Source organism: Myotis nattereri (genome assembly GCF_964212035.1).
Source record: "Myotis nattereri genome assembly, chromosome: 17".
Lineage (NCBI taxonomy): Eukaryota > Metazoa > Chordata > Mammalia > Chiroptera > Vespertilionidae > Myotis > Myotis nattereri.
The window spans coordinates 39,489,080-39,500,771 of NC_138092.1; the positions used below are offsets into that span (position 1 = coordinate 39,489,080).

Here is an 11,692-nt window from a genome sequence, read left to right on the forward strand (position 1 = left end):
AACTCCCCACTTCTTCCTTCACCCAGTACTTCGCCTTTGGTGTGTAGGCTCAGAATGCCACTGTGCCTTGTCCTTTTCCTGAAAGTAGACAGTTCGCCATGTTTCTAATGCTGCTTACCACCGGCCTTTTCCTTCCTGCCAACTTAAACAAGTTCTTTTCTCCTGGGAATTCCTGTCGTTGTGTTTCCCATGTTGTTTCCTTTTTTTTTTTTTAATATATTTTATTGATTTTTTACAGAGAGGAAGGGAGAGGGATAGAGAGTTAGAAACATCGATGAGAGAGAAACATCGATCAGCTGCCTCCTGCACACCCCCTACTGGGGATGTGCCCACAACCCAGGTACATGCCCTTGACCGGAATCGAACCTGGGACCCATCAGTCCGCAAGCCGACCCTCTAGCCACTGAGCCAAACTGGTTTCGGCTCCCCATGTTGTTTTCTATTGCTGATCAAGTTTTTTAAAATTATATTATATCCCAAGAAGATAAACTAGGAATTGCTGTATAGTGAAGAGCTTATAACTCACTCATTTTCATCTCTCAGCATGTATTTGTGAAGGGAGGGAGAGGGAAGGGAGGGAGGGAAGGGAGGAGAGATGGAGGGAGGGAGGGAAGGTTAGTGAAGAGGGATGAGAGAAAGTACCTGTGCTAACTTCAGTGCAAGGCACAGAAGTTTCCGTGTGTTTCTGTGGAGTGCTGAATGTCAGTGACTATAAAGCAGATTATCACATAGGAGGCCCAAGCTAGAACATTTTCTACATATTTTAAGGCACAAGGCAGATCAAGTTCACCCAATACAACATCAGTCCAAATCCTTTTTAATTGAGATATAACTGATGTATAACATTGTATTAGTTTTAGGTGTCCAACAAATGATTTCATATACATATGTATTGTGAAATAATCGCCACAATAAGGTTAGTTAGCATCCATCACCTCACATAGTTACAACTTTTTCTTGTGATGAGAACTTTTAAGGTCTACTCTCTCAGCAATTTTCAAATATATAACACAGTGTTGTTAAGTCTAGTCACCATGCTGTACATCACATCCAAGGACTTCTTTATTTTATAACTGGAGGCTTGTACCCTCTGACCCCCTTCACTCATAACACACACACACACACACACACACACACACACACACACGACTTCAGTCCAACTCTTAAATACTGTTGGCAAGCTAGATGGTTCTGAACTAAGGCAAATAAACTATAGTCAAATGGATTTGGCATGGAAACCACTGCTTGGGTGAGAGGATGTGTTGGAAAGTGTTGAACATATGAGCATTAAAGAGGTCTGCAATTGTATTTCAATGGGGGAGAAATACTTTGTGTTTTTTATTTCCTCCCTGTTCTGGCCAAAGGCTATTCCACGCACATCCCCAGCCATTCATACACTCACCCCAACTTCCATATAATAGGAGGCCTCGTGTGCCGGATCTGGTTGGATCCCTAACAACCTCGAAGACAGGGAGGCAAGTGGAAGGCACCTCATTTTGAGGATGTGGTAACTGAGGCCAAAGTAGGAACTGGCTGGTCCCAGCAGCCAGCGGGTGTAGAGCCATGGGTTTTACTTCCTTGTCCTGCATTCTTGCCACCAACAAACTCCCATTATCTTTCAAGGACATAGAATCAACAAGTTGGCAAATTGAGGCAAGTCTCCAACTGCTTGACTTCCTATCACACAGAGAAATCAATGCAACCAGCTTTTGGTACCTCTTAATGCACGTGCTAGGGGCCCTGTTCTTAACTCCGTGTGATCCAGGAATGTCTGTATCTAAGCGAAGAACTAAAACCATTATCCAGGCGATTCAAAAGGGATGAAGTTTCATCCAGAAATAACGTCTGTTCCCACTAACTCAGTGCTTGGAACATGCACAGTGTGATATTTTTCAAAGCCTTCCCATCTGAGTTTCCTAAGCAACAAAACTGGATGTTAGCAATTCAACCTAAGTGAAAGGACCAGGTGTGACATGTCCTGGGTTTGGTTTGCAGACATGACTGGAATTAGCAAAATGTTTTCATTTAGAAAGAGAATCACCGAGGGTTGGAGGTGAAAGGAACCTTAGAGTTGACCTAATCCAGATCGCCCAGGGGGTTGACCAGTACTATCCCACAGGTAACCGTTTGTAATTGGCACCTCCTTTGCCCTGTGCAAACACGGGTCTGTTTGCTGGAGCCCTGGATGCCAGTTGTTGGAGGTGACAGAATTGAAAGCCCTACTCCTGCATAGTAATGATAAATGAAGCAATAGCTAAATGCCATTAAGGGTTTGCTGTACTAAAGTAAATCTCCATGTTGGGAAGTGTATCCCGTAGCTTCGAGCAAAAATCCGCATTTGTTATATTTATCGTGTTAAAAGAAACTCTGCAATAAGACAATAAACTTACATTTGGCTTATTGCATCACACATCATCCTTGGTGTATATTGAAAAATCTGCCTAGGGGGTTGTCTTTCTGGAAGAACTCCAAGTTTCACACGATATTTAAAAATAAGCCATTTCTTTACAGTTGGCAGATTGAATTTGAACATGAGTAATGCACGTCAATACCTTATGATTTCTTTAACATGAGTATAGGGGCCCTAAGGGCCTAAGGGTTTGAATGTTTGTTTGTTTGTTTGTTTGTTTGGCTGGGTACAGGGAACTTCACTGATGGTGCATGACAAGGTTGGGCTCCCTAAGCCCCTCCCTTTTTTCAGATGGAAACCATGGTCAGGAGATTCTCAGTGTGTTGGGGGGTCGATTTGGGGCAAGGACTCCCCAGAAGCTAAGGGCCTCTCTTCCTCTTTCTGGGGCTGGTAGTCCAGGGGGCTCTTATTCCTTGGAGGCCATGTGGACCATGAGGTCCACCACCCTGTTGTCACAGGAGACAACCTGGTCTTTAGTGTAGCCCAGGATGCCCTTGAGGGAGCCCTCTGATGCCTGCTTCACTACCTTCTTGGTATCATCGTATTTGGCAGCTTTCTCTAGTTAGCGGGTTAAACCACAACCAACACATTGGGGGTGGGGACACGGAAGGCCATGCTAGTGAGTGTCCCATTCAGCTCAGGGATGACCTTGCCCACAGCCTTGGCAGCACCAGTAGAAGCAGGGAAGTTGTTCTGGGAAGCCCCTCAGCCATCACACCACAACTTCCCAGAGGGGCCATCCACAGTCTTCTGGGTGGTGGTGATGGCATGGACTGTGGTCATGAGTCCCTCCACGATGCCAAAGTTGTCATGGATAACCTTGGCCAGGGGGGCCAAGCAGTTGGTGGTGCAGGAGGCATTGCTGACAATCTTGAGGGAGTTGTCATACTTGTCATGGTTCATACCCATCACAAACATGGGGGCATCCGCAGAAGGGGCAGAAATGATGACCCTCTTGGCTCCGCCCTTCAAGTGAGCCCCAGCCTTCTCCATGGTAGTGAAGACACCGGTGGACCCCACAACATACTCAGCACCAGCATCTCCCCATCTGATGTTGGCGGGATCTCGCTCCTGGAAGATGGAGATGGACTTTCCATTGATGACAAGCTTCCTGTTTTCAGCCTTAACCGTGACTTTGAACTTGCCAGGGGGTTCATACTGGAACATGTAGACCATGTAGTTGAGGTCAATGAAGGGGTCATTGATGGCGACAATATCCACTTTGCCAGAGTTAAAATCAGCCCCGGTGACCAGGCGCCCAATGTGGCCAAATCCGTTCACTCTGACCTTCACCATCCTGTCTCAGGGTTGTGGCTGGCACTGTGCAGGAGGAGAGGCTGTCTGACGAACAGGGGGAGCAGAGAACCTGTTGTGTGTTTTTTCTTTAGTAATTATTTTCTTCAAGAATGTACTCCAAATCAGCCTGTGCACATGCTCAATTTTCAAGTATTGAAGGTAGACATATTTGTTAAATTGCCATCAACTAGACCACAGACTGCATTAGTAATACAATGTTTTAGTATTTCCCCAAATCATCTACCAAAGTAAAATGACCTCCCTTCTCACTCTGATTGTGGAGTCAAGGAATTCTGAAGGTCCTCTTTGGACCTTCCATTTTGTTCTTTGTCCAAAAGGTTGGAAGATAACAGAATGCTTTCATTTATATTTTTACTTTTCTCCTTGCTCTTTGAAGTGATAAACATCAGTAAAATACATCTAAAATGGACAGGTGAACAGATAAGATATGGAAAATATAGACTATGGATGGTCAGTACAAGAATGCTGGCAGCCATCCCAATATTAAGATATATTAGCAACAGTGTGACTTCCTAGAAAATACAGAGGGACTAGTTCCTTATGGTAAGAGCCTAAGAGTGGATGGCATCTGACCAATGCTTCCTAAGGAGTATTTTAGTGACTAACTATAGTAAATGTCACTTTGCCCTTGGCCTCTGAGGGTAGACATTCGAGGTGAGCATTCCCAACTTGCCTTTAATAAACCCCCTGAGTCCATTCTCTATGGGTTTGCCTAAACCTTCTTGAGGGAATTTTTAACTTGAGCCTCCAGACTCTACTAGAGTAGGTGAGGAGAACCTTTATTGTAATTCATTGATCCACATTTTTAAAGGAAAATCTGAAGTGTACTCAAGTAAAAAGGACTTAGTTTTGTTTGAGAAAAAAATATAAAAGAATTAATAATTAAATACTGTTCTTTAAACTAAGGAACCATAAATCTTTAATTAGCATCTGCAACACACTCTGAAATATATTATACCATAGTTTTACTTATAGCAAAAAGAAAGTTAGGAGCTGGAAGGGAAAACAATGAAAGGTACAAAGGAGGCATAAGAGGGAGAAAGGGGAAAGCTAAGAAGAATGACCTAGAAGTAGAGAACCTGGAAGGATAAAGAGAAGGGGGAGAAAGAAGAACAAGAGGAAATAAGTTTGGAAGTCCTGATGTCAATTAGAGATAAACTAGTTTTTTCACAGTCTGATGTTGACTGAGCTGTATGGCCTCAAGATGTTCAATCATTGTCTTTTGAAATGTATACTAGATGCTGAATCTCTAAGCAGTCACTGTCAGAAGTACAAATAATAACTGAGACCAGTGACACCTCCCAAGGTCATTGACAAAGGTGGATGAAACCAGGCCAGACCTAACTAGGTAAGGGGGGTTTCCGGTTTCTTCCTCCTCCAAGAATTGAGTGCTTTAGATACACAATCTTTACTAAGCAACTAAGTGCCTCCTTCCACTGCCCTCAAACTTTGATCTCCATGCTTTGCCTTATCAACTTGGAACACTGGGTTCAGGTTAGGAAAGCCAGTTGGGCTGCCTATATCTTACATGGTTTTACAGATCCCCCACATGCCTGTTCTTGGCCTTCATCCTTCAAAACCGAAGTCCTGTTCATTTCAGCCTCTAATAATAGGAGGAGCTTTCATTTATTTAGCGATGTCTGTGTGCCATGTAAACTTCACAACAACCATGAAATGACTGTGCTTGTTAGCTTCATTCGACAGCTTTGTAAACTGAAACACAGAGAGGTTAAATAACTTGCCCAGAGAGGTTAAATAACACAGTAAGTGATAAAGACCATGTCCAAGCCCAAGATGTCTGACTCTAAAATCCACTCAGTTGACCCTCATCTTCCGCATTATTGAGCCCTCCCTCTTCCTTCCGAATCTGACTTCGGGCTGCTGCTCCTCTGCCTATGTCTGCCCTGCACCCAGATCATCATGGAACAGACTTCAAGCTCCTCTTCCTGAAACCTTCCTGGACTGAATGAAATTGGCTCATCATCTTCCTTCCCCACATGAGGCTGCCCAGAGCTCCACACATCCCAGGATGAAGGCTTGCCTGACAAAATTCTGTCACCAGTGCTAACCACATAAATAGGATTCATCGTAAGAGAAGCACGTGCTCAGTGCCATATTATCTGCAAGTGTAGGTCTGCATTTGTGGTTTTAGTTGTAGAATAAAACTTCTAGAAATCATGAAACCCTGCTAGCTTATAGCAATTCACTTAAGAAAACATAAACCGGGGAATTAAGAGAAAAAAATTACCAATAACTAAGAGAGGAGAGATGATTACTCCCACAAAACTATTCTAAGGGGTGGTTATTCCCACAAATGTGCCTAAAAACAATAGGCAATGAAGGGAAGAATGGATGTTTTTCAAGTCACTTAGGCCCTAGAATTTAAATGTATATACTACATTAGTATATATAAGTGCAATGAACTCATACAAAGTGACTGTATCTGCATTAGTTAGGGAATTTCAGGTTGCAAAGATACCTTCTTGGAATATCTATGAGCAATCTGTATCCTTTAAAGAATAGTGAACCCATGTCTCCAAGAGGATTCGCTCACGTGGGCTCTCTTCTCTTTTCCAGATCTTGGCCATTGTGTCCATCCTGTTCATCGTACTCTCCACCATTGCTCTGTCTCTCAACACCCTCCCAGAGCTTCAGGAGACGGATGAATTCGGACAGGCCAGCGACAACCCCCAGCTGGCACACGTGGAGGCGGTGTGCATTGCTTGGTTTACCATGGAGTACCTCTTACGCTTCCTCTCCTCGCCAAACAAGTGGAAGTTCTTTAAAGGCCCACTCAACGTCATTGACTTGCTGGCCATCTTGCCCTATTATGTCACCATCTTCCTCACGGAGTCCAACAAGAGCGTGCTGCAGTTCCAGAACGTGCGGCGCGTGGTCCAGATCTTCCGCATCATGCGGATCCTCAGGATCCTGAAGCTCGCCAGACACTCCACAGGCCTGCAGTCTCTGGGTTTCACCCTCAGACGGAGTTACAACGAATTGGGCTTGTTGATATTGTTTCTGGCCATGGGGATCATGATCTTCTCCAGCCTGGTGTTTTTTGCGGAGAAGGATGAAGACGCAACCAAGTTCACCAGTATCCCGGCATCCTTCTGGTGGGCCACCATCACCATGACCACTGTAGGCTATGGTGACATCTACCCAAAAACATTGCTGGGGAAGATCGTGGGCGGCCTCTGCTGCATTGCCGGGGTTCTGGTAATCGCCCTCCCCATCCCAATCATTGTGAACAATTTTTCTGAGTTTTACAAGGAGCAGAAACGCCAGGAGAAGGCAGTGAAAAGGAGAGAGGCTCTTGAGCGGGCCAAAAGGAATGGAAGCATCGTCTCTATGAACTTAAAAGATGCCTTCGCTCGAAGTATGGAGCTGATCGACGTGGCTGTGGAGAAGACAGGAGAGCCGGCCAAGACGAAGGACCCCACCGACGACAATCACCTGTCTCCCAGCCGGTGGAAGTGGGCCAGGAAAGCTCTGTCGGAAACCAGCTCCAACAAGTCTTATGAGAACAAGTACCAGGAGGTGAGCCAAAAAGACTCCCACGAGCAGCTGAACAACACGTCTGCCTCCAGCCCACAGCATCTGAGTGCGCAGAAGCTGGAGATGCTGTACAATGAGATCACCAAGACCCAGCCTCACTGTCACCCCAACGCCGACGGCCAGGAGCAGCCGGAGCGGCCCTCAGCCTACGAAGAGGAGATCGAGATGGAGGAGGTGGTGTGCCCGCAGGAGCAGCTGGCCGTGGCGCAGACCGAGGTCATCATGGACATGAAGAGCACCTCCAGCATCGACAGCTTCACCAGCTGCGCCACCGACTTCACCGAGACCGACAGGTCGCCCCTGCCACCGCCTTCTGCTTCTCACCTGCAGATGAAGTTCCCGCCCGACTTCCCGGGCACCGAGGAGCCCCAAAGAGCCAGGGCCCCCCCTTTCCTAACACTCGCCAGAGAGAAAGGCCCTGCGGCCCGGGATGCCTCCCTCGAATATGTCCCGGTCAATATAACTGGGCACCTCGAGGCCAGCGGTTCCCAAAGCGGGCTCCATGGCCCCGGGCCATCTGACAGTGCCCCCGAGAGCCCTAGGAGCTCGCTGAGGGGCAGCCACCCCCTGAAATCCAGGTCGTTCAAGGTGAATTTCAAGGAGAACAGAGGCAGTGCCCCGCAGACCCCGCCCAGCACAGCCAGGCCTCTGCCGGTCACGGTGGCTGACTTCCCCATCACCACCCCGCAGCTCATCAGCACCATCCTCTTAGAGGAAACCCCCCCACAGGGAGACAGGCCCCTGCTGGGGACTGAGGTTTCCGCACATTGTCAGGGACCCGCCCGAGGGCCGAGCCCCCGGGTTCCCAAGCAGAAACTCTTTCCTTTCCCATCAAGAGAGAGGAGGAGCTTCACAGAGGTGGACACTGGGGAAGACGATGACTTCCTAGAGCTGCAAGGGCCCCGGCAGGACGCGCAGGCCGGCTCCAGCCCTAACTGCTTTGCCGATAAGCCGAGTGATGGGAGAGACCCTTTAAGGGAAGAGGCCTGTGCGGGCTCTTCCTCCCCCCAGGACACAAGTCACAACTGTAGGCAAGACATTTACCACGCTGTGGCCGACGTTAAAAAGGACAATAGTCAAGAAGGGTGCAAAATGGAAAACCACTTGTTCTCCCCAGAAACACATTCCAACCCAGGAGACACAGGTTACTGTCCCACACGTGAAACCAGCATGTGATTAGTTAAAAAAGCAATAAAAAAGAGAAAACACTTGTTTCTTAAAATTCCGGTTAAAAATGCCTGTGAACTAGCACATGGGACGCTCGCTTCCTCCCCCCCAAAAAGTGCATAAAAAATGTTATTTTTGCATGGCATGAGCAGTTTAGTTTAAGTACTGTTTAACTAAAGAGTCAAGACTGCTTTTTGTAACAAACAAACAAAAATGACTGAGGATCAGTGACCAAATAAAGAGCGCTCTGCTAGGAACCAGTGTTTTCTGCAATGTCTGACATTTTTGATCCTTTCATTTCAAATTGTAGGCGGATTCTCAACTTGCAGCTTTTCTGTTAACAATGAATTTTAGAATTTGCACATGAAAGGATGAAATGTCATTGCATGTGTTCATAAGGACGAGGAGCAAGGTGTGCTCTGAGCTTGCAAAATGCCTAACTTTGTGAATAGTGGGGCCCGGGATGCGAAAGTGTCCAGAACCTCTGGGAACAAGTGTCTGAGGCACAGGTCCTTCCTTCGCAGCTACTGAAGGGTGCAGACTTCTTGTCGCAACATTGCAACCTCTTCTTAAACCATCTCCCATATCTCGCTTTGGGTTACAAAACTCTTCTGAGTACATCTGTTTAGAGGAATACAGTATTTTTATTTCCTTGTGATATCATTCCTAGGGTGCATTTTTTCCCTTTTTTTGCCCCTGCTTCATTATGGCATTTGTGGTTTTCTTTATCTATTATGAACATAGGCAAGATTTAATGACCAGATATCAAAACACTTTGACTTTAAGCTTGAAATGTTGCCCTCAATTATATGTCATGCCACAGCAAAATTACAGAAATGCATTTTTTTAAACACCTGAAAATAAGGAAAAGGTTATATCATATAGCTAAACATTTTTTTAATGGCACTCCACTTTTGGAAATCAGTTTTGTGTGTGTTGTTGGTTGTTGTTTTTTAATTGTATGTTGGCCCTCTTGAGATGCCTGTATTTTCTACTTGTACTCAAGATCTAAAGATAGAATGCAGATATGCCAAATGGGAATTCCAAAAGGTGACTGTTAACAAACAACAGAGCTATTGAAGTGGGACTGCCACCCCCCCTCATAGAGTTGGATTCAAAAAAGAGTTACCAGAGCCCTAGCCAGTTTACTCAGTGGATAGAGCGTCGGCCTGCAGACTGAAGGGTCCCGGGTTCGATTCCAGCCAAGGGCACATGCCCAGGTTGCAGGCTTCATCCCCAGTGTGGGGCATGCAGGAGGCAGCCAATCAATGATTCTCTCTCATCATTGATGTTTCTATCCCTCTCTCCCTCTCCCTTCCTCTCTGAAATCAATAAAGAAATCTATTTTTTTAAAAAGAAAAAGTTACCAGAAAAAGCATCCTGAGCTGGTAATGGGTCACTAGTATTTCCCAGTAGGGGTGGGGGGAGGGGGCACACTGCCACTTTGGGAGGGCCGCAGGTGCCAGCAGCACCCTCCAGTAACTGCAGGAAGTGGAAACACCCACCCCCATGTTTCCAATGTCTCCAAGGGATGGTCAAGCTTACCCTGGTGGAAATCACTTCCGGGATTTTCTACTGAGAAGTGAAGTCCAGAGGAATTAAGCGCTTGCTTTGGTTGCCCTGCTGGTAAAGTCCATGCTGGAACCCAGGTCGTTCGAATCCAGTTTGCTTCACAGGAAACCAAGGCTCTGGCCCCGATGTGCGGCTACCGGAAGTGTGATTCTGGATGGGCCTCAAAAACCTCCTCTCGGCCTCAGTTTTGCCCCAGTAAAAACCTAGACAAAATTATTCCTTAAACCTTCAAATTAAGATGATTCATTGGTCTCTCAGGAATGTCCAAGCTTTGCCTCCGCATAATGCGTTTGTCAGTCTGTGTGTGTGTGTGCACACAGGGAAATAGGAAAATTCTGGGCCAAATTTAAAGCACAACTTTTTGTTTAAAGAAAGGAAACATTCTCAATTGTTTTCTATTTTTAAAATGTAAAAAGCATGGAAAAAGACAACCCAAACATTTAGAGTCTAACTTAAGGAATAACTTTTCGTTATTAACAGAATCTGGTCATTATATCTCAGATAATAAAACAAGTCCATCCTAGTTGAAATCCAAGCAGCCCTACTGCTAAAAAGAATTGTAAACATTTCTTTTTCACTGTGCTTAGAATTTCTTAATGGTTTTCATATTTGTTTCAAAGCATAACCTTTAAGAGTTTATGGTCCTTATTCACCGATATTTCCATTACTCATACTTATTTTAGTGTCTAAAACTAAACGTTGGTCAGTTTTTGTAAATCTAGAGCAGTGGTTCTTAACCTTCTGGCCCTTTAAATACAGTTCCTCATGTTGTGACCCAACCATAAAATTATTTTCGTTGCTACTTCAGAACTGTAATGTTGCTACTGTTATGAATCATTATGTAAATATCTGATATGCAGGATGGTCTTAGGCGACCCCTGTGAAAGGGTCGTTCGACCGCCAAATGGGTCGCAACCCACAGGTTGAGAACCGCTGATCTAGAGCGTTTGAATTCCCTACCTATAGTTTTTCAAGTCAAGCAGGTATATCTGCTGTTAGATGAATAGCAAATAAGTTATGCAAATAATTGTCTTTATATCAAACCTCATGAAGCAGTTATCTTCTAATGCCATATTGTTGAATCTCAATTTTTTAAAATGTATCTGTCTGCACAAGTGGGCTTGTCTTATCTCCCTGACAATTCACTGATGTCCACCTTTCATCTGTCCATTAGGCCTTCTCCTGAGAACCCTGCCCCAGAATGCTTCATGTTAGAAATCTTGCCTGGATTAGGAATCCTAGCCAATCCCCTCTGGGAGCATTTCTTCTAAAAACTTTTCCCCTTTAATATTTCTTTTAAGTTTTCAAGAGTTTTCAAGAACATCCTATTGAAAGCTTAACCTTCGATTCCAAGCACTTCCAAGCCAAAGGTCTCAGCTATGAAAAAAATAAAATGCTCCTCTAAAAACACTTCAACTTTGGTGTTTTACAGGGAGGCAATGCGGGAACTGAGGGCTCCCAGGATGCACTTGGGCAGCGCTTCCTCAACCTTGTCAATGAACTGCAGCTGACACAGACGATGCCCATGAATGTCCTGAACAGTCCGGGAATGTACCGAGCACAGAGTTTTTTTAAAGTCTTATGTTTTACATTAAAAATTCGTGGAAATGCTGCATTTTGCCCCATAGCTTATGTTTCGATATAAAAGGAATGATGTTTTACACTATT

General features: G+C 45.2%; 1 protein-coding gene and 1 pseudogene across 2 annotated transcripts in view; one reads left to right on the forward strand and one right to left on the reverse strand.

Moving 5' to 3' along the window:
• Positions 1-9,776, forward strand: part of KCNB2 (potassium voltage-gated channel subfamily B member 2) — a 344,954-nt gene extending 335,178 nt beyond the window's left edge. Inside the window, exon 3 of the mRNA XM_081111004.1 lies at positions 6,305-9,776. Coding sequence (XP_080967130.1) covers positions 6,305-8,461 — 2,157 coding nt within the window. The 3' untranslated portion in view covers positions 8,462-9,776. The remainder of the gene's footprint in view (positions 1-6,304) is intronic.
• On the reverse strand, positions 2,817-3,732 carry LOC308533221 (glyceraldehyde-3-phosphate dehydrogenase-like; annotated as a pseudogene). Its single transcript has one exon. The product of its transcript is annotated as a glyceraldehyde-3-phosphate dehydrogenase-like (transcript).
• Positions 9,777-11,692: the final 1,916 nt, after the last annotated feature.